Source organism: Cheilinus undulatus, linkage group 12 (assembly GCF_018320785.1).
Source record: "Cheilinus undulatus linkage group 12, ASM1832078v1, whole genome shotgun sequence".
NCBI classification, from domain to species: domain Eukaryota; kingdom Metazoa; phylum Chordata; class Actinopteri; order Labriformes; family Labridae; genus Cheilinus; species Cheilinus undulatus.
In genome coordinates, this window is record NC_054876.1 from 38,323,021 (window position 1) to 38,347,076 (window position 24,056).

Consider the following 24,056-nt stretch of genomic DNA (forward strand, 5'->3'; position numbering starts at 1 on the left):
TGTGATTAACTGGCAATGAATCCTTCATATCGCTGCTGGGGAATTTTGCCGCACTCTTCTTGCAGAATTGTTTTAATTCAGCCACACTGGAGGGTTTCCGAGCATGAACATCCTGTTTAAGGTCATGCCACGGCATCTCAATCAGATTTCAGTCCAGACTTTGACTTAGCCACTCCAAAATGACGTTGTATTTTCCCAAGCCATTCGGAGCTGGACTTGCTGGTGTGTTTCGGATCATTGCTCCAAGTGCACTTAAACTTGAGGTCACAAACTGAAGGCTGGACTTTCTCCAGATTTTCTGGTAGAGAGCAGAATTCATTGTTCCATCAGTTACAGTAAGTGGTCCAGGTCCTGAAGCAACAAAGCAGCCCCAGACCATCACAACATTACCACCGTGTTTGACTCTTGGTATGATGTTCTTTCTATGAAATGCTGGGTGGTTTTGGCCTCGGAACTCATCCATGGAAGCCATTTTTGCCCAGTATCTTTGAATCGTGAACTCTGACCGTAACTGAGTCAAGTGAGGCCTGCAGGTCTTTAGATGTTCTGGGGGTTTTTTTGTGACCTCCTGGATGAGCTGTCTATGCACTGTTTGAGTAATTTTGGTAGGTCAGCCACTACTGGGAAGTTTTTACCACTGTTACAAGTTTTCTCTATTTGTGGATAATGGCTCTCACCGTGGTTCCCTGGAGTCCCAAAACTTTAGAAATGGCTTTGTAACTGTTTCCAGGCTGATGGATGTCAATGACCTTATTTTTCATCAGTTCTTGAATTTCTTTAGGTCTTGGCATGATGTGTTGCTTTTTGAGATCCTTTAGCCACTTCACTTTGACAGACAGGTTCTATTTAAAGAATTTCTTGATTCAGCAGGTCCAGCAGTAATCAGGTCTGTGTGTGGCTAAAGAAATGAAACTCAGCTTTCCAAATCACAGTTAAGTCATGATTACACAAGGGCCAGGTAGGTTAGATGGCTCTTTCCCTTAAAAGATAAAATCGTCTCTTAAAAATGGGATTTTTTAAAAATTCAGTTTGGTTATCTTTGTCTAATACTAATATTTGTATGGTGATCTGAATATTTAAGTGGGACAAATATGCAAAAAAAAAGGAAAGTAGGAAGGAGGCAAATACTTTTTACAGCACTGTAACTCATAATGAAAATAATAATACCTTTATTTCTATAGTACTTTTACAAGCAACCAAACAAAATCAGCAGAATACAAACAGTCAAAGAATCTACACAAAACCTGATCTAGATAATAATTAAACATCATGTGACACATCACCATACGTCCTATAAATGTAAATGTACCTTAAGCTCATACATGTGATAACATTTATATAAAAGACACATCAAGAAATTCATTTTAGCACTCTCTCTATAAGGTGGGTGAAAGCATTCTGGAACAGGCAATCATAAATAGCAAAAAACCCTGCAAATTAAAAAAGAAGCAGTATTTGTATTTTTAAAGCTGACTAAATAATATGAGACTATTTTTAATATGATAAAACTATAAAGATGCAGTTATCTCAACCATACAGCCCACTGTGTGATGACAAACCAGCAAAAATGAACCATATTTCAGTTTGGAGTTTTCCTACTCCAGGTTACTCTGAATTCTTATATTTTTTTAAGCATACAGGTCATGGGTGTTTTTGTTACACAGCACAGTCAAAGGTTTAAAAGGATAAGTGGTGATGTTAAAGGAGGAAAAATAAAACTCATAGAGAGAATCGGTTATCAGAATGATCATTTTAATCGATGAAACTCTCACACCACATTGTTTGTCATGTACTATCCGATAAACAGCTGAGTTTTCTTCTTCTTTGTGCTTTTCTTTGTCCTTCCTCTGTACCGTAACTGTTGCCTCATATAATCCAGCATGACGCGGGGCCACATCTGAGTGGCCTGAGCTTCATCCTCCAGGATAAAAGCTGCATCTAAATCATCAGGGAATGGCTGGTCATCCCTGGGGCCAAACGGGAAGTCTCCTTTAGGTCCACTGTCGCCATCCAGAGGACCGGGGATGAGGTGCCCTGGGAAGGATGTGTCCAAAATTCCCTGGAAGCATGAAAACAACTGAAAGGTAACACTAACAGAAAACTTATTTACAGGATATTTTAGGTGTTTTTTTTTTTTGCACACTGCATGTCAAATTTGGATGTGCCATTTTCACATCTTTTTGAGGAAATAGTGTACTATTTGTTTTAACTGGGCATATTTGATGTCTGGGATCAGATCAATAATCAGCTCAGAGCTCATCAGTGTTATAGCTGCCAACTGGGTTAAAAAAGCAGGACAGAAATATATTAGAAATTCTCACAGAAAAGCAATGAAAATGGTTGAAAAAGAATTCTCCACCAATCACTGAATGGAATTAAATCATTCAGATTGGCTTCATTTGTTGAGTAAAAAGTGAACAATTATTTTGTCCTGTGTATGTCCAAAGCAGTCATAAATCCATACAGTTCATTTTTATGAGTACTCAATAACGAGTTATTTCTTACTCAACATCTTAAGTTACTTGAGACTTGGACTGGGATCTGCCAGTTCAAGTCTCATTTGGACCAAGTCTGGAAACTGATCTGGAATTTGGCATGCCATTAAAAACAAACAAGAGGGGAATTTTATGACCAGAGAAAAATGCATCGTATACACAATAAAACCAGATTAACTAGAGCTCCAATCAAAGGAAAGAGGCTAAAAAGTTTTAAAGCAACTGGAACAAACTTTCTTTTAATAATACACATCAAATATGAGGACACATCCAAGGCATTGTGCTCAATTGAAAAGCATTAAAATTATTTTTCATCATCTGTTTTTTTACAAGGATAAATTATTACAAATAGATTCCGAACTGATGTTGGACACCAGACCATTTTCATTGAAGGTGAGAAAGTTCCTACTTTACCTTCTTGTAGTCTTGAGGAGCTGCACCTGTTTGCAGACGCACAAATATGGAAATGGTGAAGAAGAGTATGCAAAATATTCTCAGCATGGAGGAGTATTTCTGCAGAGATCGAGCCATCTCCGCACTGTATCGATGACAAACCAGAGGAAGTTCAAATCTGTCCTGTGTTTCCAAACGCAGCACATCAAAAGCTAAATAAGGCGCCTCATGTTTGGATTGTGTGATGTCGTGTCCCGTCTTTTACGTTTCATGCCTCTGTGCCTTTTTCTTCTTTGTTCTGAAAAAAGTCAAAGAAACACACTTTGTCCCTTACAGGGCTTTATCCGGCTCCTGAAAAAGTTTATTCAGCTCAAATCTAAATGCTCTTTATTTCAAGCAGCAGGTGCTGCTATAACAAGCGTGTGAAGAAATGAATGAGAGAGAAATCAAATGAAGGGATTACAAGGAAGGAAGTTATTAATTACAGGAAGTCTTAATGAATCACTAATACATCCCACAGACTTCCTAAAGGTCATGTACTGCTATTAAAAGTCAAAACTCCTTTTGATAGATTTTGATGACTTAAAGAAAAAATATTAAAATGTCTAACCTAGAATATTAAGCCGTAAATAAGAAATGAGGCTATTCTATTTATAACATCTATGCTTTCAATGAACCCTGAGATAATAATCACCACCAACAGTGATATTATTTCTATATAAAGAGCTGTACATCTAATACTGTATAGAAAAGGGGATAATCACACCAACTGTTTAGTTCTATGCTTTTCATATGGAGTATCCATTAATTAAAGTGGCACAATGTGAATGCAGCATTCAGCAGGGTTTCTCTGCTCTACAGCCTCATTAGTCATGAAAGATCTGGAACAAACAGGATTAAAGATCTGGATTAATGAGAGAAATATTTTGGGTGACCCATGCTGATGATGAAGTGTGACAAATATAACCATTTAAGGTTTTTGCTTCAGATAGTATACTATGCTTATTTGATTTCATAATTATCATATGTCATAATTGCTTTAAATTTAATTTTAAATATAAAAAAGGTTAATTATGTGAGCAGTCTGTTCTGACTGTCGGACTGAGCTCCCGTTGTGGAAAGAGGTTCAAGAAGTAGTTGAGCACTCAAGATCATCTCCTGCTCCAGGGCCCAGCGGTATACCGTACAAAGTATACAAGAAATGCCCCAAGCTTGTCCGAAGGCTGTGGAAGCTTATGCAGGTAATTTTGTCCAAGGAAACCGTTCCAAGTAGCTGGAGAAGGGCAGAAAGGTGCTTCGTGCCCAAAGAGCACGGATCCACACAGATAAGCCAATTTCAAACCATTTCTCTGCTGAGTGTGGAGGGGAAGATTTTCTTTTCAGTGCTGGCCAAGAGAATGAGCTCTTAATGTCCCAGAATGGATATATCAACACATCTATCCAGAAGGGTGGGATCAAGGGTTCTCGGGGTGCTTGGAACATACGGAGGTCCTCAGCCAACTTATCCAAGAAGCTAAGCCTAACAATTGTCTGGCTTGATTTTGCTAATGCATATGGGTCTATTCCTCATAAACTGATCCAACTTGCTCTAGACTATTACCACATCCCACACCACATCCAAGGCATAATCAGCAGTTACTTGGGAGACATCAAGCTGCGATTCCAAATGGCAACATTCGCAACAAAGTGGCAGCCATTGGAGAAGGGGATTGTCACAGAGTGCACCATCTCTCCCATCTTGTTTGTCATGGGAATGAACCTGATCATCTCTGCAGCGAGTACAAAGGCAAGAGGACCAAAGACTGCTGCAGGAAGTCAACAACTGGTAGTCAGGGCATTCATGGATGATCTTACCATGACAACACAACTGGATCGTATGGCCACTTGGGCAAAGATGATCTTCAAGCCCAAGAAGTCAAGATGCCTGGTGATCCAAAAGGGCAAAACAACTGCAAAATTCAAGCTACTAGTCAAAGGAGAAGAGATCCCAAACATCCAGGGGAACCCAATTAAATGCCTCGGCAAGTGGTAAGACGATTCCCTGTCAGACAAAAACAACATCTCCAACATTGGAAAACAAGTCTAACAATGGTTTTACCAACATGGCCTGCAACAAAGACTTATGTGACTTCTTACTGTGTACAAAGTACCCATAGCATCCGTTGTAGGGATGGAGAGGAAGTTCAACCATCACCTTTGAAGATGATTGGGAGTACCCCCAAGTTTTACATCCTTGGGGCTCTACATAAGGTCAGGCCAGCTCTAGCTTCCCCTTTTATCAGTGGTGGAGGAGTTTAAAGTTGCCAAGTGCAGACTGTCCCTGATGTTTTAGGGGCTCTCAAGACCAACTCACCAGGGAAGCAGGAATCACAACAAGATCTGACCGGAAGTGGGCTGCTAAACACTTCAATTAACCAGGTAGAATCTTCGCTCAGGACAAAAGACACCATCGGAAATCCTTGCATGGGAGGACAGGGTCTAGGAACATCTCGTTTCCAGCAGTGGTCAAAGTCCACTCTCACTGAAAAGAGGACCATGGTCCAAGACGAAGTCCGGAACCTTGAGGAAGAAAGACGGAGAGCCAAATCCATCGCACTCGCAAGTCAAGGTGCTTGGACCAGGTAGAACCTCCCTTGGAGTGAACTGTGGCAACTAGAGCCATTCCGCATTTCCCTTCTACTCTGAGCTGTGCATCCCACCTTACCAACCCGTATAAACTTGCACAGGTGGGGAATGAGGGAGAATCCATTGTGCAGGATGTGTGGTGGTAAAGGAACCATGGCGCACATTCTAGCAGGGTGGAAGGCCGCACTGACCCAGGGAAGATACAGATGGTGCCATGACAAAGTGTTGGCAGTGCTTGCTGAGATCTTGGAGCAAGAGCGGAGGAAGAAACAGCCAGCCAAAATAAGACCGCCGTTGAGCACCATCAACCTTGTAAAGGGGGGCCAAAGGAAAGAAGGAAAGAAGATTCTGCTGGTGGAGTTAACGGTACCCTGGGAGGATTGCTGTGAGGAAGCAGCTGAGAGGAAGAAAACAAAGTACTAACAGCTTGTTCAGGACTGTTGGGACAAGGGTTGGGTAACTTGGCTGAAGACAGTGGAGGTGGGATGCTGGGGATTTTCAGCACAATCTGTGTGGAACCTCATGACAAATGTTGGACTGAAAGGCCACGAAAGGCCAGCTGCTGTTCATAGGCTGGGGGAAGCAGCAGAGAGAGCCTCCTGCTGGCTCTGGCATAAGAGGGAGGACACAAGCTGGAAGCCTGGAGAAGAGGGGCAGTGACCACGGAAATGCACCAAAAGAGAGAAGAAGATTTCTGGAAACTGCCACAAACTTTCTCATTGGCTGTGTCCAAAACCACACACCCATTCCCTATTCCCTATCCACTCTATAGTGAGCAGCATATAGTGGACTATATAGTGGACTCAATGCAAAACAAAAAAATGATTTCGGACACTACTCCGGCTGTGAGCAATAACGGCATTGAGATCCATGACAACGGCTGAGGATCAAAATTAAAGGTAGAATTTCAACAAAAACTTATACTAAATTTGATGTATCTTCCCCCCAAAATAAGAACACTAATAGATTAAAAAAAGCTTGTGTCTTAAGTGGTAAAATAGTGTACATTTTTGTGTGTAATGTAACTCATTTTTGCATAAAGATGATGGTCTCATGGCTTGTAATCCTCAGAGTTACTCTGTTTTAAATCCTTAACATTTTCTTACAGATTTGGTTAAAACCAACAAACAAAAAAGTGTTTAAGGTTTTATATGTGTTCCTGTGCTTCTCTCATTCATCTGTCATGTTTGAGAGCAGCAACCGTGATGCATGATGGTAAATATTGCTGGGCTAATGAGCATTGTTTGTTCGGTACTTTTCAAAATGCATTGTGGGATAGAATGAGTGCAGAATTTGGACACCACTACAAAATGGGGTATTCACAAAATATGTGCAATATGTAGTGAATAGGGAGTGAATTCGGACACAGCCGTAGTTGCCCTTCTGGTTGTTCTCCGCAGTGGATTTAAGAATGTCTGGTGTATGCTGTTCGCAGTGGTGGTAAAGGAGCACCAGATTTTGCTATAAAAGCCATAATAAGCTCAGTAGCTTCTGCTGCACAAGCACACCCTGTAGTATGCCATTGTTGTTTTAGTTCGACAGCGCATGCGGCATAAGTGGGCTGTGTATGTATGATGTAATCGTTTCAAGAAAGATGCGGTTGGCTGTCCACACAGAGATGAAAAGGTAAGCGTTTACGGATTTGTTCACTCTGGGACCCGGTTTCAAAAAGTATGTTTACTCCATTGATTTGCAAATATTGACTAAAACCATTATAAAGCAGTATTTTAGTAGTTTAAACAAATGTCTAGATAAGAAAAACATGCATAGACCCTTTTTCGGGGGTTTTATCAGTGAAACAACAAATCTATGTTGATATCATTGTGACACTTTTTCTTCTCTCTTCGGGGGGGGGGGGGCTCCAAGGAAAAATGGTACCAAAATATACTCAAGTAAAAGTAAAAGTAGGGATTTTAAAAGTATTTAAAAAAGTAAAAGTACATGAAAAAAGCTATTCAACTACAGTAACTTGAGTAAATGTAATTAGTTCCTTTCACTACTCAGTACTTTAGTACCCCTGGTACTGAGTGCTGAGCAGCTTCTGATTATCCTTTAAAGTTCCTTATGGTATGTATTTTTCAAAGAACAAACAATAAATCATCTGTTCTTTCTTGTAGGCTGAGAATATGATGATGTAACATGATGCATGAATCAGTGCATATCTTTATTCATCTGCTTTAATCAGAGTAATAAATTCACTGGTTTGTTTGACTTAAAACTTTGCAGCAATCATCATGGAAACTAAGGCTAAACATTTCTGCATAACTCTGTTTCGCCTCATATTGTAGATGCGATGTGGGCTGTTGTATTGAGAGGAATGATCATTTTACATCATTCCCATTTTACTGAAAAAATGTACAGAAATAGGAAAAGTAAAATTTTTCACACTATTTTAGAAAAATGTTATGCATCAATGTTTGCATGGCATTTCTGCAACATTTTTATGAAACTGTTTTTTTTAAACACATTTCAGGTCAAAGAAATACTGCAATCTTCTGCAATTTGAAATAAGCAGTGATCAATGATTTCATCTAAATTTCAATTAATTGCACAGCCTAAGTAGCTACTAATGAAATGAACAGTCAAGTATGACTTTCCTTTTGGCAATAACAACATGAGAATAAAGATTTCTTATCAGGTTTTTCAGTTAAAGGGGACATATTCTACCCTTTTAAGACACATTTATATTGGTCTCAGATTTCCCCAAAACATTCCTGTGAAGTTTGTTGCTGAAAAAAAAAAAAAAAAAAACACTCTAGTGTTGGATTTCCGCATGTCTAAACCCCCCCTCTGTTTCAACCCTGTTCAGAACAAGCAAGTTCTGTTTCAGAACAAGCTGTTTCTGTGTCTTTGCCTCCGCTTCTCTCAGGAAATGGATGTGGCTTGCCTCTTCCAAGCGGGGAGGGCCAGCTGAACCTGGGAGCGGTGCTAACTCCTCACATGACATCATGAGGGGAAATCTGAGAACAGCTTGTTTCAGCACACATTTTATAAAAGGTGGAGGGGGGGGTTTCTGGCACTTGAAGAGATTGTGGACTGACGAGGGGCACAAATTTTTTGTTAGAAAAGCCTGAAAAAGTGATTTTTGCATAATAAGTCCCCTCTAAAGTCACATCTCTGTAATGAAGTCAAATCCAACAACTGTTTTTGGGAGGCGATGTTGATACATTCTCTCAGTATGTGCTCCCATGTACTCAACAGAGGTGGAAAAAGTATGAGAGTATTGCACCCAAGTAGAAAAACAGTTACTATGGTTGAAATTTACATAATTAAAAGTTAAATTACTGACTTAAAAATGAACTCAAAAAGTAATCCAAAAACTACTCAATTACAGCAATTTTAATAAATGTAATTAGTTACTTTCCACCCCTGATTGTATATCATAAAGCTGACAGTAATAATTTAAATACATTGTATCATATTGGATTGTAGCATTCTTCCAGTAATATCTTCTATAAAGTGTATAGTATCATATTCTTCTGTCATATTTTCAATAAAGTTTACTGTATCATATTACATTGATCATATATTCTTCATATGGTCACATTTCCAATTACAAGCTTTTTTTCCTAAGCAATGATCATGTATGACACCAGATCAGTAAAACCTTACATACATACTTATTTTCTCCTTTAATCTAAATAAAGACGCGACACCACTCCGTCCCATTTCAAGATCAATTTAATCTTCAACAAATCACACATTTAATGCGGCTTTCCACAGACTGTGTTTATACATCCTAAGGATTCTCAGACCTGCTTTATACATAAAAATCATAGTTGACACTGTACATTTGTTATTTCCATGTAATGAACTAGGCACATTCTAAAAGAAGGAGAAATAAATCATACAGAGGGGCGACAGTTTATCATCGTTTCAGTTAACAGTCTCAAAAATCGAGACATTTAGAGCAGAACAGAAAAGAAACAGTACAAAAAGACATCTGAAGCTTACTGTAAATAGGAAAACAGCGCTTTGATTTTACATTATAGACTATTGCCAACGAGTCCCAATTAAAACTTGATAGTGTTTTATTCAATTATCAGCTACATACAAAGATGGAATGTTGTGATTTCCTACTGATTCTCATTTTCAACATCAAAACGCAGTAAACAATGCTCAGATGGAGAATAAACATGTGTTCACTGTCATCAGTGTTTCCTCTGTTATTTTGTTTAGTGACGGATCAGTTCAGTCCCTCCTTTAGTGTCGTATAGATCTGAACTGGTTTTTAAACTGATGACAACTATAACAACATCGGCAGCACTCATTTTACATACATGAGAGGAACTTTAGGAGAAACTCCACACCTGAAGTCATTACACATTTAAAAAAAAAAAAAAACAAAGCTGGGAGTATAGGATCTGAAAAAAATCGTGAAACATGACAGAAAAGTGATAAGAGTTTGGCTGAAACAACTCTAACAGCTTCTATTAGTGATGCAGTCAGTTTATTTGACCACACACTGGCGACATAAGGAAACAAGCCTTATGTGGTTCGACAGCCAATAAGCTTGAAGAAACTTCCAGGTGCAAAAGTCTTATTAGGAACACTACAAATGTTCTCATTCTTTTTTTGTCATTTTGAAAACAAATTTCAGACAAGGAAACAAGAAGAAAGCAGTATTAAATACAGCTAGACAAGAGGAAAACAAAGGAGTGTGAATCCTGTCCCTTCAGTTTCCAGATATTTAATTTTACATACAAGCATGTACACCAAGGCTAATGTAAGGCAATAATGCTCTTCTTAACTAAAAAAAAACAAACCTTGAGGGTCCCAAATTTCATAAATTCACTGATTTGAAGAAGAAACAAAAAGCTAAAAACAATCTCTTCGACCAAACCAGTAACACTCTCTCTATGTTATTCATTTACAAAACCCACTGACCTTTACGTTGCTGCTGTAAACCTGAGTTTGTTCAACTTGACAAACTGGATAAAGCTAGAAATGCTCCTTAGACTGACCACACAGAATTATCGATACAAATGTAAAAGCAGCAGAAACATTTAAGATCTTTGCAGTGTTTGATTAAAGTGTGGTGAAATTTGAGATCAATTTCATAGAATTAAAAAATTGTTATAAAAAATGAGAGCTACGGGGTTTAAAACTTTAAATAAAGACAGACAGTTCCCTCCTCTTTCACACAATGTGAGAGGAAGCTGTGAAAAAGGAGCAGCGGATAAAAAACTGATTAAGACAGCAGCAAGTCTTCAAACTGCTCTGACCTAACCTTAAATAAGGAGTCTACAAGATGCACTTGAAGCACAGAAATCATTCGTTATTCACTACAGAAACGCTCTTATTCATACAGCACTTTAGAAGTGTCAGTGGCCTGTGCTTATGTGGAGCACTAGTGGTTAGGTCAGGTAGTGTGGTCAAGTTCTGAAATAAAACATGCATAAAAAAGGAATTCTACAGACATGGAGGGGTAAATGTGTGTAAAAACTTAGTTGATTTTTAATTTTTAGTAAATTTTTCAATGCAAGTGCTGCATGTGCTTTGACACAATCAAGAAGACCTCCTCTGGTTACTTGGGAAAAGGTTCTGTTATGTTCAATGTCTAGCTAACCACATAAGTGTAGTGTAGTGTGATAAGCGAGACATAAAGACCCTTTTTTAGGTTCTCATTAAAGTGTAGTTCCAGCCATCAGACATCCACTCTATCCCTACCGATCAGCTGTGCGGTGTCGTCATCGGTGTGCCCGTCTTCTCCGCTTTCTGAGTCTGTGTCCTCCAGCGGGGAGTGGTAGCCTTCGTAATCCAGGAGGGGGGAATCGCAGCGCACAGGTGAGGCCAGGCACTGGGCAGTGGTGGTGGTGGTAGTGGCCGAATAGGCCCCCGGACTCACTGACGGGGACCCGGGGTTGGAGGGCCGAAGGAGGGGAGTGCGCTCAGTGTCTCCTTCACCCTCTGCCCCTTCTTCCTCCCCACGTCCTCTGCCCTCCTCCTCCTCAGACTCGGACTCAGATTGCTCTGTTTTGTTTCGAGTGACACGCTGTTTGCACACGGGACATGTCTTCTTGGTCTGTGTGAGCCACGGGTCCACACATTTGCAGTGGTAAGCTGAAAAACAAATGCATTTATTTACAGACTATGATAGAAAGCTCTTAACTGGGCCTGGAGGCAGTGTTAATTTTGTCCACTCAGACTACAACTAAATATGTTAGTTGACTACCTTTTTGCCTCAGGAAGTCGAGACTAGGACTAAAATGAGATCTTGCTGATAAAAAAAAAAAATCATGAAAAGCAAGTTCTTTTTTCCAAGGAGGCTAAAATGTTATTCCTGGACTGACTGATGTTCAAAGTACATGAAATCCAGAAAAGTCCAGAAATTTGGGCCTGCAATGTCACACTGTGCACCGGTTTCCTTCCTGTTTGATTGTTACTGTTGTGCAACGTCATCACTACCATTTTTCATAGCAATGGCGGATGTAGCCAAACTTGTAATAACTGGACTTTTGACATGCTCACACATACAAACAGTTGTTCTGCAACTATGCTGATGAACAGAAACACCTGAATCAGGCTAACTGCTGCTTCATAACTACAGAGACACAAACCCCACCACCAAAATTGCCAGTCTGGAGGAGATCTGGTTCAGGTTGATGGGAGGTAGAAAAAAAAAGTTCACTATGGAGTAATGATGACAGAATTTTCATACATTTAAGACATGATTGCTTAAGCTGCTTCATCTACACGCTCAAGGATAGACTACTATTGGCATGGTGTACTCGTCACAGCAGTGCGTTATTGTGTCTACATGCAAATGAAGATTTTCTAAAAACAGTGTGTGGATGGGGTTTTTGAAGATGGATGAGGAAAATCTTCAGTTTTAAAAATACCTGCCTATTGGCCTAAGAACATGTAAAAGATTTACCGTGTGAACAAGGTAAAACCCGCAGCTTGTCTCCCTCTTCATACTCATCCAGACAGATAGCACACACATCATAGTCATCTCCTGAAACACACAAGAAAAACAAAATTGTTTACAACAAATATAAATCAGTCGATAAACTTAACTCTTTTGTAGCACAAAAAAATAAAATAAAAGATGCTGTTATTCCAGTAAAATGCTCTACAAACAAAGGAAGGAAATGAAAATGATCCCAGAAAATGTGTTTATACCTTTGCGGAACCTGTGGGTTGGGATGCGCTTCAGTTGTTCCTTGGACAAACGATTTTTCCTCAGTCTTTTTCTGTACTGAACACATCGTATAATCTGAAAAATACAAAAACGAAGTGTTACTGGTGTCACAGATTCATTAGTTTGTTGTTTTTATGTTTTAAAGTATAGAACTGTTTAAACCATACTGCCCAATTGTTTAGATTGTTTTAGTAAGGCAGGGTAAACTCTAAACTGAATTGCCCCTCGGGGATTAATAAAGTCATCTGAACTGAAAAAATTAAACAGATGCAGCTGATGAACTCATACCATATATTAATTGTAAAACAGCTGGCTCTCGACATGCACTGTATTTGAGAAATTCTATTTAGTCATTCATCTGCAGCCGTTTTGTTGTGTACTTCCCAGTACTGGTGGGACACTGAAGGCGTGCCTCTCCTGTCTATGACCAAAGATGTCTATTTTTGGAACCTGAGTAATGGAAAAAATGCACAACAGGAAAGGGTTTGGTCCTTTCAAGTTTAAAACCTATAAACTAAGAGAAGGGCAGGCAGTTACCTTAGATACACTTTTTCCGTTTTTGTCAAAGGTCTCTTAAAAATCCCATAGCAACTAAAATCTGAAATGTCCAATCAGTTCATTCAGACTGTAGTCCTGCCAGCCTATCTACCTGCCTTACTGCCAATAAAAGCACTGATGGAGCCAGTGCTGAGACAACAATGTGCTGCAATTTTTTCCCCTAACACTCTCTTTTGGACTAGACCTGCATCCGAGTGGCAGAACACACTCCTGTGTTTTGGCTTCAGCTAATTACTAAATCTCACTTAGAGTGGTTTCACATTTGGCATGAGTGCCTACGTCAGATTGCTTTCCCCCTCTCCCCTGCTGGTCTGATTTTACATTGATAACATTGTTCCATCCCTGAACACACTTGTGTGTGTATTCTGTCTGATACATGAGGTCAAGGTAGACCTGGTATCATGACAAAATTTTAAGGTACACCATATTTAAATGCATTCAAAATAGCCATTGTAACTCATGTTACAGAATCTTCAATTCTTGTATAGTTGTAGCAATAATGTAACCTTGCAAAGCAGATGAATACCCCTGTTCCGTGTTTCTCACTAGCGAATCCATCTTGCAAAGCTCCCATCTGAACCTTTTGGGCCCGGTTAGAAAGTGACAGGACCAATCAGCGATGAGAAGCACTACTTTCGGACGCGGCGGAGCCGTGACGTGAACTAGCAGCAACAAGAGGCGGGTGCAGATATGGCGGAGGACATTAGCATGGCTGCTGCTTAAGCGTCAGTTTTATTCGAAATTGACAACATCTCTTCGTTAAAATAAGAACAAAGTACAGCATTGAGTTATTTTCATTCTAAAAGTGACAAAAGTCGTGTACTGACATATCTACAGTCGCCATGGTTCATGTTATGCAGTTCTGTATGGAGTTTACTCCTCGGTAGCAGCTACGTCACGTTTTTTGTTGCCCCTGATTAGCCTGTAAAGATGTGACAGACAGAACGCTCATCCAATCAACCTCCGAGTTTTTTTCAAAGCCTCTGCTCTGTCCCAAACGCTGTGTATGAGCGGTTTTCCAGACAGATGTGTGAAACACATCCATCTGGCATGCCAGGTTAGCAATAATGCAGCATTGTACAAATTCCTGAGGCACACCTAAATTTGCCTCAAGGCACGCCAGTGTGCCTCGCAACACCATTTGAGAACCACTGCACTAGGTGGTGGTATGGTGGTGTACTGTTTGCAAATCCACCAAGGACAACAAAGAAGAGGAGACAACCATGGCAACTGCTCATGCCGATATTTGCTTATGCTCTGTGCTGATAATGGAGTCCATCTTGCAGGCTTCTGTGGATGCTTTAATCATTTTTAAGACTCCAATAACAACTCTCCTTCTACTCACACATGCACTATGCAGCTCCGAGGATGAAATGGGCTTGCACTGTGCAGAGACAGCTAATTTTAAAGAGAAAAGAGACATTTGGAACTGCCTTTACAACTCGACTTGCTGATGACTACCCAACTCGGGCAGTACTGTACTTAAAATAGGGCTGGGTCATATACCCCAAAATTCACAAAACTCCATTTTATTTGTCCTTAGCAGTAACGGTATAATATCAGAATATTACAAAATTGGAAGGGATAGCATGCGGAAATGCATATTAGGGTGTTTCAACCCTCTGCGCATCCCAACAACAAGCAAGTTGTGAGTTTAACCCTTGTGTTGTCTCGATTTTCAGTATACTCCACTTGTTTTAGCAGTGATAAAAAAATGACTCGTCTTCACTAACCTCCCAAATTGCGGTTGACTTAATATGAAAAACTCAACCGCAATTTGGGAGGTTAGTGAAGACGAGTCATGAAGAAGTCAACTGCAAACATATGTAATCTCCCTTTTTGACCTTAATCCCCTCAAACAATTAGTATAATATCATTAAATCATAATATAACAAGATAACAGATGCAAAGAGAAACATGTAAACATCCAGATCAGGCCGGGTCATTTTTGACCCAAAGACAATACAAGGGTTAACGTGTGCTGCATTTTAATTACACTGACACGTTAGTGATGTTTTTCTTGTTATCTGCTGCTCTTTAGTGTTGGAGTGAAACATGCTGGATTCAGACTGAGCTGCTGTCTATCACATATCCGTCTGCTTTGCTAATGGTGGCATTGGTCATGCCTTGTGTGTGCACTGTATCAAAACACATACATTTAAATTGGTAATGACAGAGTTAGAAAAACTCAATTCAGTGGCAGAAACTATACCAGATACTGGTTTAATACCCACTACTAGCTTGAGTACACATGAACTGTTCCCAAGACCACCCCTTCAAGTGAATACACAGGACTTTGGGGTGAGTTGTACTTGGATCTGGGAATGGGTCACTAAAGTGAAACCACCCTAAATGTAACTGCTTTTAAGGTCCCAGCATCAGACCCAACAGCTAAAAAGGACACAGATGCTGATTAGATATCAATTACATCACATCATATTTCACATGAATACTCACCAAGACAACACACATCACCAGAATGATCATGCCAATGACTCCAGTGAAGGGAATAAGGTAATATGAGAGTGGAAATGCAAACTCTGGCTTGAGGATCACATAAGCCCTGCAGGCAAAGAAAGAAACACTGCATAATATACGATGATTTCAAGAAGCAACTCCACTAAGGGATCGGCACGTGTGCTTCGAATATCAAAATGTTTCCGATGACCTTTGTTCTGTTTGAAAAATATTTGATACACTCATTTCTAGTGAAAAACACTTCTCAGAAATGTTTTTACTTACCCCTGCTCTGGAATTATGAAATTCCTGAGAATCTGGGAAGCATAGTAGCTGGTAAATACAGAGGGAATTTCAATCTCCTCTGCAATGGTGTCTGAAAAGTTAAAGAAAACAATCAACAAAACAAAATATGAGCACGTCAGTCAAATTATGTGAACATGTAAGAGCTGAATAAGTGTACATTGTAGAAAAAATAGATTTACCATTGCTGTAGTTCATATTCAGCAGAGTGTCTGAATACATGTTGTGGATTATTGCAGCACTGTATCCAGCCTGCTGAGCGTGCAACACCTGAAAACAAGTTCCTCACATCAGACCAGGGAGCATTAAAGGATCTGAAACTGTGTCTTTAGAGTCACACAAACATCACTGACCTTTATATCAAAATTGCAATCAAAGCGTCTGATGAGAACGATGAATTTGGTTGTATTTGCGTCATACGATGGTGGCACTGGAGGAGGAGGGTCAATTATTGCACAGCCATTAAGTGGATTGGACACCGTCAAAATCCCCTTTCACACAGAGAAAGAGAAAAAGTGTCACTTAAAAGGCCAAAAACAAATAAATCTCCCAGTGCATGCTGTCATTAAAACCTTCTCACCTTTAGTCCGTCCTTTGGAAGTCGAGCTCCAAACAAGGCAGGGAGGTCCTCAAACAGCATGGAAGTCATATTGCTATAATGCTGTTAAAAATACAGAAATCATACCATATTATTAGAAATTATATTTAATCATACATGCATTCAAAACCCATTAAGTCTTTGCCTTACATTTTTATGGTTCTACTTACAGCGTATATGTAGGCATGTGTAGGCGAGGGAACAAGTATGGCGCAGAAAACCGCTGTAAGGACACTCCATTGAGCCCCCGCACACCACACACCACGCTGAACCATCCTTGGCTGCTTACAGTTACACTAAACTGTAAAAGAGAAATGACAGTCCCATCACATTACTGTGAACATTTCAGGTAAACACAGAGCAAAACATGTCAGGTCTCAGTCAAAAGCTGATTCGTTGTTTGATTACAGTTCAGCATTAACGTGCTAATGCAAAAAGCCCCTTCAGGTGTCAAACTGTGAAAATATGCAAATGAATATGCAGACAACTGACTGCCAAACTGGCTCTCCAACAGGCATTAACACGTCCTCTATAGCCGAGGAGAAGCAGAGCAGACATAAGCAACATGAATGGGCTTCTGTTGCTCTGTGAGAATGCAAATATCCTTCCAAGGCATCGTTTTAACAACAAAGGAACACATTCATAGACATGAGTGTATTGTAAAGATGTTTGACCACAATCTTATTATTGAAGATTTCTGAAGCTTATTATAATATCTTGTTATTTCCTGCTCATCTGTGATAGCATTTTATGATTAACTCTCTATTCCTAAGTTCAGGCTTCCCCTTCAAACATTCATGTGTTCATTATGTTAAGTTTAAAATGGTGACTGGCAAAGTCAGAGTCTGATCTTGAATTGACTTTCGGACCACTGTACGAATACAGGGTAAGATGACATTATGGGTAAATCCCTGATTTTAAATAGGAAAACATCCTACAACTACAGCTGACAAGTGTTCTCATGATACCACAATTTAAATGCTCAATATAAGTCTAAATCAAATCGCATTTATATATGTTTCAATACAAAAATATAAATAACAAGAAAAGAAGTACCTGGCATCACGTATTTGTTGTTTGCTTGATAAAGGTTACTACAAGTTGCAGTTTAACTTCGTATACTGTCTAAATTGCAGAATAAGTTGGCAGTGTCTTGATACCAGACTGCTTATCTTGCAATATTGGATGTTTCCATACCCTCTAATACACTTGTTTTCATAAATACAGGTAATTTTGATAACTTAAGGAATTTTGATATAATCGGTCATCAAACACACAAGACTGCAATATTTCAAAACATGTGGCATCAAAAAGTAACAAAGCATTGAAAATTCTAGCTGCCTTTTAACTGACTTGGCTATCTTATTTACAGAGCCAGTGCACATATACATATGGGCCAGTCACATAAATGATTATCATCCAAAAAATGAGACACATTTCCTCAAGATGCAGACATTTCATCCAGAACAGACTCCCTGTTATGCTGAATGCTTAAACACTAATTTAAAATCAGCTTGTTTAATATATGACAGGCAGATGCACAAACATGCTTGGGTGACTTTGCCATTTTTATACAAGCCATAAGATGTTTTAAGAAATAATGCAGTTCATATTTCTGTCGGTATATTCCTAGAAATTTTCAATTATATTTCTACAAGCATCTTCACTTTTCAATTATATTTCTACATTTTATTTGCTACAATTTCTTCTCACTTATCTAATACTTTCATATGTGTATGCCTCTCATAGCAATATGGCTGGGCAATTAATCAAAATGTAGATTAAATCACGGCACGGCCCATTAAAATTTTCAAATATCAGAAGGTGCAGTACTTACATAACCTGAAATGTGTCAAAACACCAGTTTAAATCTTTCTTGCAGCAGAGATGTTTTGCTCTAAGTTCATTATTGATGTTGGCAGATATGACAATTTCTGCCTATATGTACAACCGATGTATCAGCTGTGAATATCAACCTATATTGGTTGTAAATTTTGGTGGAATGTACTTGAAGTTTGCAGAGTTTTAGGCTGGACTAACAAACCAAAGTCAGATAAATTGTTTTATTTATTGCTTATAAAAAAATGTTATAAGGACTGGAGTTTTAGATGTGAACTACATTTAAATATCTGTATTAATATCAGTATCAGCTCAAATGATTTTCGAATATCGGCATGTAAGATGAAAGAATCAATCTTATGTTGTGCACTCTAAATTTCAATACTTTGGGAGAATTACCCACTGTATGATTTTACTGTGATTTTGATTTACGAAGGAAAATATAAAAGAACAATGACAAACACTAAAATCTATCAAAATTGTACTACATACTATCATTATAAATTAACTAGGCACCTCAGAATTGTGCAATAATCTTATTGTGTCAAAAGTATGTAGTTTGTAATCACATTTATAGTGACAATAGACACCTTGAGCTTTGAATAATGAGTTAAATTTTTGCCGTTTACATAGGTAAACTTTGAAAGGTTGGGATTAAGGAGCACTCCACACTTGAGAAGAGCTAAAACATTAACAAAACTTAGGTTATATCGGCTAGTAGGCCAGCACAACAAGTTAGGGCACTCTCACGTGTGCTGTTGATTTTATCTAGGTCATTTTAAGGCATTATAGTCAGCAATTAACCCACATGCCCAGCCGCTTGTTTGTACCAACGTCAACACATGCGGAATTCCACCTTGTGTTGTTTCAGTTGGCTTCCAACAAGAATTTAGAGGGAATTAATCTGTTTTGTTGCTCCTTTCGCAATGCTAAACCTGTTTAACATGTATCTAACTCTCCTCATCACGCTGTGAAAAACATTATTGTACTTCAGGAAGGAGATTAATTGTTACGTTAGACACGCCTGGCCTTCTCTGGTAGTGTTAGCAATTCATCGAAGTGTACCATTTCTTATCAAAAATACATTTTCTGCTGCTTTGATTCATCAGGAAAATATCTTATAGATAACAGCGATATGAAAAACTTAAGAGACACGCAGCAGGGACTAGGCTTCTTTTAATATTACAGCTAAACATAGTACCAAGAGGCTAATATCGGCACCATGGAGGTTGAAATTTAAATTTAATTCACAAATGACACTCATGTTTCTCTCTCGCACCTTATGAAAACTGTAAAGCAAACATTTTCTCACAACCTATTTATTAGCTGTTTTCATGACAATGATTCCATTAAAAATAAACGACAAAGACAGGAAGGATTAGCTAGCATTGGGCTAATATTAGCAGATGGTACATACCAGTTACGTGACGGATTACTATTTGTCTTCTTTGTTGGTTGTGTACATCGTATCCTACACGTTTAAGTGGTCGTATAAAAACCAGTAACAGGCGTCTCCCGCCGTGAAACTGATACTCTGCCGACGTTCTCGGTTCCCCAAAGTTGCGTTAGCTGGCTGCTAGATTTGTTTGTTTGTTATTGCTTCTTGCTCCTCGACTCCTCTTCGTGCTGTGACGGCAGAATGACTCACCCAGCACCTGGACCCACAGCGCCACCAGCGGTCAGAAGGACAAGTAGCAATGGACACGGTATACTGAAGCCGCATGCACAGTGCCCATTCTTGGATTTTCAAGGCCAATGAAATAGTGCCAGTGGTTTGAATGACCCTGGAATTGAAAATAAAAACTAATGGAGAAATAAAAAGGAAAAAAAAAAGCTTTGCTTACTTTCTTTGTTAAAAGAGAAATATCAATGTTAGAATAAAATGCTATTTTGAAATGCTATAGTAGGCCTTCATTTAAAAAAAAAAACTGTAGACTCAAAAATTATTGAGGATGAGCCCTTATTTACACTAAACATCAAGCAAATAAAAAAATAGACAGCATGAATATACAAATAATAAATATAGATAAAATATATTAGCCATTTTTTTAAAAATGTAAGACAAAAATCAATCAGAAATGGAGCATCAAAGTAAATTAAAACAGATGCAATTAGAGGATGAGTTGTTAACAATTAAGAATCTGAAATGATAAGTCTATGTTACAGTCTTAAGATTTTGTAATAGTCCTTTATTTTAAGAGTAAAGTCAGTGTGACAGCGATTGACTATTGTAATAGTCCTTTATTATGAGAGTAGCCATGGTTACCATGTTAAAATGATGAAATAGTTCTTTATTATTAGAGTAAAGTCAGTGTTACAGTGTTTAATTGTTGTTATAGTCCTTTATCATAGAAGTAGTCAATGTTACAGTGTTAAAATGTTGTAATAGTGCTTTATTGTAAGAGTAAAGTCAGTGTTACAGCCTTAAATTGATGCTATATTACTTTTTTTATAAGAGTAAAGTCAGCATTACAGCCTTAAATTGATGCTATAGTCATTTTTTATAAAAGTAAAGTCAGTGTTACAGCCTTAAATTGATGCGGTAGTCCTTTTTTATAAGAGGAAAGTCAGTGTTACAGTGTTGTTATAGTCCTTTATTATAAGTCAAGTAAGTGTTATAGTTAAAAGGTTGTAATAGTCCTTCACTGTAAGAGTAAAGTCAGTGTTATAGTGTTTTAATGTTATAATAGTCCTTTATTGTAAGAGTAGTCAGTGTTATAGTTTAAAAATATTGTAATAGTCCTTTATTGTAAGAGTGGTCAGTGTTATAGTGTTAAAATTTGTCACAGTCCTTTATTGTAAGAGTAAAGTCAGTGTTACAGCGTTAAAATGTTGTTACAGTCCTTTATTGCAAGAGTAAAGTCAGCGGTACAGTGTTAAAATGTTGTAATAGTCCTTTATTGTAAGAGTAGTCAATGTTATAGCGTTAAAATTTGTCATAGTCCTTTATTGTAAGAGTAAAGTCAGTGTTACAGTGTTAAAATGTTTTAATAGTCCTTTATTGTAAGAGTACTCAGTGTTATAGTGTTAAAATGTTGTAATAGTCCTTTCATTTTAGAGAATAGTTAGTGCTATTAATAATATGTTTTCGCTATCCTCCCTTTCTTTTACTTAGCCTTCATTTTAAAGGAATATTGAGTGTTTTAGAGTAAAAATGTTATAACAGTTCTTTATTGCAAGAGTAAAGTAATTGTTACAGTGTAAAAATATTAGAATCGTCATTTATTATAAGTGTCCCCCTCAGAAGATGGTCACAATGATATATGTTCTTCATTATAGGAGAATAGCCAATTTCACACTATTGTAATTTCATAGGAGTCCTTTATTATGAGACAGTGTTTTAACATATAGAAGTCCTATATCATAGGAGAATCAGAACATAAGGTAAGTCTGAAGACTAGATACCACATGCAGACTGTTTTTCATCCCAGCAGCAGAGGAGACGGACTGGTTTTACCACATTCAGACGAGCAGATTAAAGTCAGTCTGGCATCTGTCTGCAGACCAGCAGCCAGGCCTCATGGGGAGACTTAAATTACTGCTCCAAGTGAGTATTATGTCATTTGCAAAAGCCGAGCCTTTTGAGAGAAATCTGCTTTCATTTTACTTTGAAGGTTTCATGCTGTGAGAGACTTCAGTGAACACACCACAACACTGCCCTCAAGTGACAGGATCTCTGTACTATCGCTACTGACACAGGTTGAACACATTATCTTTCATACCATCAGTGCTAGAGAATGGCCTTGTTTATCAGCAGGGTCATGCCAGTAAATAGATTATGAAATGTTCTCTTTCAGGTTATTTTTCTTCTCTATTTCCTTCTCTAAAGCACCATGGGAGGATACGAACTACTGTCATTAGATAGTCAGAGAGGACTTACAGCTTGATGCAAAATCAAAAGTGAGTCATAAGTAGGTAGGTGTAAGTGTTAAAGAAGCTAACATAATGCACACTAATCTCCCTCTTATGTGAGTCAGGTAGCAAATCCTTTATTTCCAGTGACAACACCTTACCTTCGCTGAAAGGCTCTGTGATACTGGCTAAAGCACTTCTGTTGCAAAGAGGTGCATCAAGATGAGTCAGAGTCCTAAGAAAGAGGGTGAGGCACTCTTTGTCCTTTTCGTCAAGAGATTATGTTTCTCATAGAGGCCTCTTTGGAGCCAGTGTTTGCTTTTAAACAGCAGTATCTAAATGTGTAAAAGCCTCAGTTGTGCTGTATTCACACATACACAAAACTCTTCACAAATTTCACTGACATTTTTTAGGAGAGCTGCCCATGGGGAAACAATAGCATAGTTTTCACCCTGACTTCAATTGGAAAATTTCCAAGTAAACTTTAGATGTAAAGTTGGTTAACATTAAGGAAAATTAAACACAAAGAGTGAGCAGAGATGATGGCATTTCTATCATCTAAGTTACATGTAAAGAAGATACCTCATACTCATTTTATGCCTGCATACATGCTCTCTATAGCTGATTCTTTTTTTTTTTTTTTTATAGATTTATTTTTTGGGCTTTTTTAATGCCTTTATTTGACAGAGGAAGGACAGTGAATAGATTTAGAAACAGGGAAGAGAGTGGGGAGAGACATGTGGTGAAGGGCCACAGGCCGGATTTGAACCCAGGCCGCCCGCATACATGGGTAGCGCCTTAAACCACTGGACCATCTGTGCTCCAACAACTGATTCTTGATACTGTACAAATTGTCATGCCGTTTGTCTCTTTTGCTTCATCCACCATTCTGCACCGTCTTTTGTCACATCATGTCCACCTCTTTAGATGCATTTCATTCTAACAGGGAAAGTCTCACACTGTAAGGTTCTTACGTGACCCCAAGTGAGTGCATACATGAAAATGAAAGGAAGGTAATCCCCCCATTTCTCCTTTAAAAAATTAAGGCCTTTTTGCATTTGACAGAAGTCAACACATCAGAGCATGTGAGGAAAAATGACTTAAGAAATCAGAGCTACATCCCATGTTACTCTATGATCATTGAAACTCATAACGGAAACGTACAGGAGAGCTCAAACAACACTGCCAAGTTTCTCTTCTCACAGCCTCAGTGGGGGTTGACAAAAGGCAAAGCTGACGAAATAAGAGGTTTACACCACTAGAGGGCATGAGTGTGCACAAAAATGTATTTTTAATGTGATACTCAAGGGCAAAGGGCAAAGAGCTCACTGAAGACAGGGTTAAATCCTCCCCAGAAACAAAAGAAATGTAAAAGGAATCTGGTTGCTACTTTTCATTATCCCTTGATTTGGATAGAAATGTGAGGAGAAATGTTTGGTCCTTCTAAGACCCATAGCAGGGGCTGCAGTTTGAGCTACCTCTCAAAACTGGCTGGGCAGACGCTGGCTCTCAGGTTAAAAGACACTGGTGGTGTCCACTAAAGGTATTTACTGACATTTAGTTGATTCATCAAATTGTGATTCTTCTAATTGCATAATCTCACTTTGCTATTGTGAGACAAGATATGTAGGCCTGAAAGCACAGACAAGGCTCATAACTGAGAGGAGAAATGTCAGAGTGAGGGGGCTGTCCTGGGACTGGCACACCAAGCAGTTGGGGGCCCAGTGCCCTGCTCAAGGGCCTCTTGGAAATACTCTAAAGGTAACCCGGCACCTCTGCAGTTGATCCTAGT

General features: G+C 38.7%; 1 protein-coding gene across 1 annotated transcript; it reads right to left on the reverse strand.

The window, feature by feature from the left end:
* Nucleotides 1–9,176: 9,176 nt before the first annotated feature.
* rnf167 (ring finger protein 167) lies at nucleotides 9,177–20,051 on the reverse strand. Its single transcript, XM_041801648.1, has 10 exons — nucleotides 19,830–20,051; nucleotides 16,744–16,874; nucleotides 16,556–16,636; nucleotides 16,329–16,466; nucleotides 16,158–16,245; nucleotides 15,958–16,048; nucleotides 15,673–15,778; nucleotides 12,639–12,732; nucleotides 12,391–12,471; nucleotides 9,177–11,576 (listed from the first exon to the last, which is right to left on the reverse strand). The coding sequence occupies exons 2-10, from the start codon at nucleotides 16,846–16,848 to the stop codon at nucleotides 11,161–11,163; spliced, it is 1,200 nt and encodes a 399-aa protein (XP_041657582.1). The 5' UTR covers nucleotides 16,849–16,874; nucleotides 19,830–20,051; the 3' UTR covers nucleotides 9,177–11,160.
* Between the last annotated feature and the right edge of the window lie 4,005 nt (nucleotides 20,052–24,056).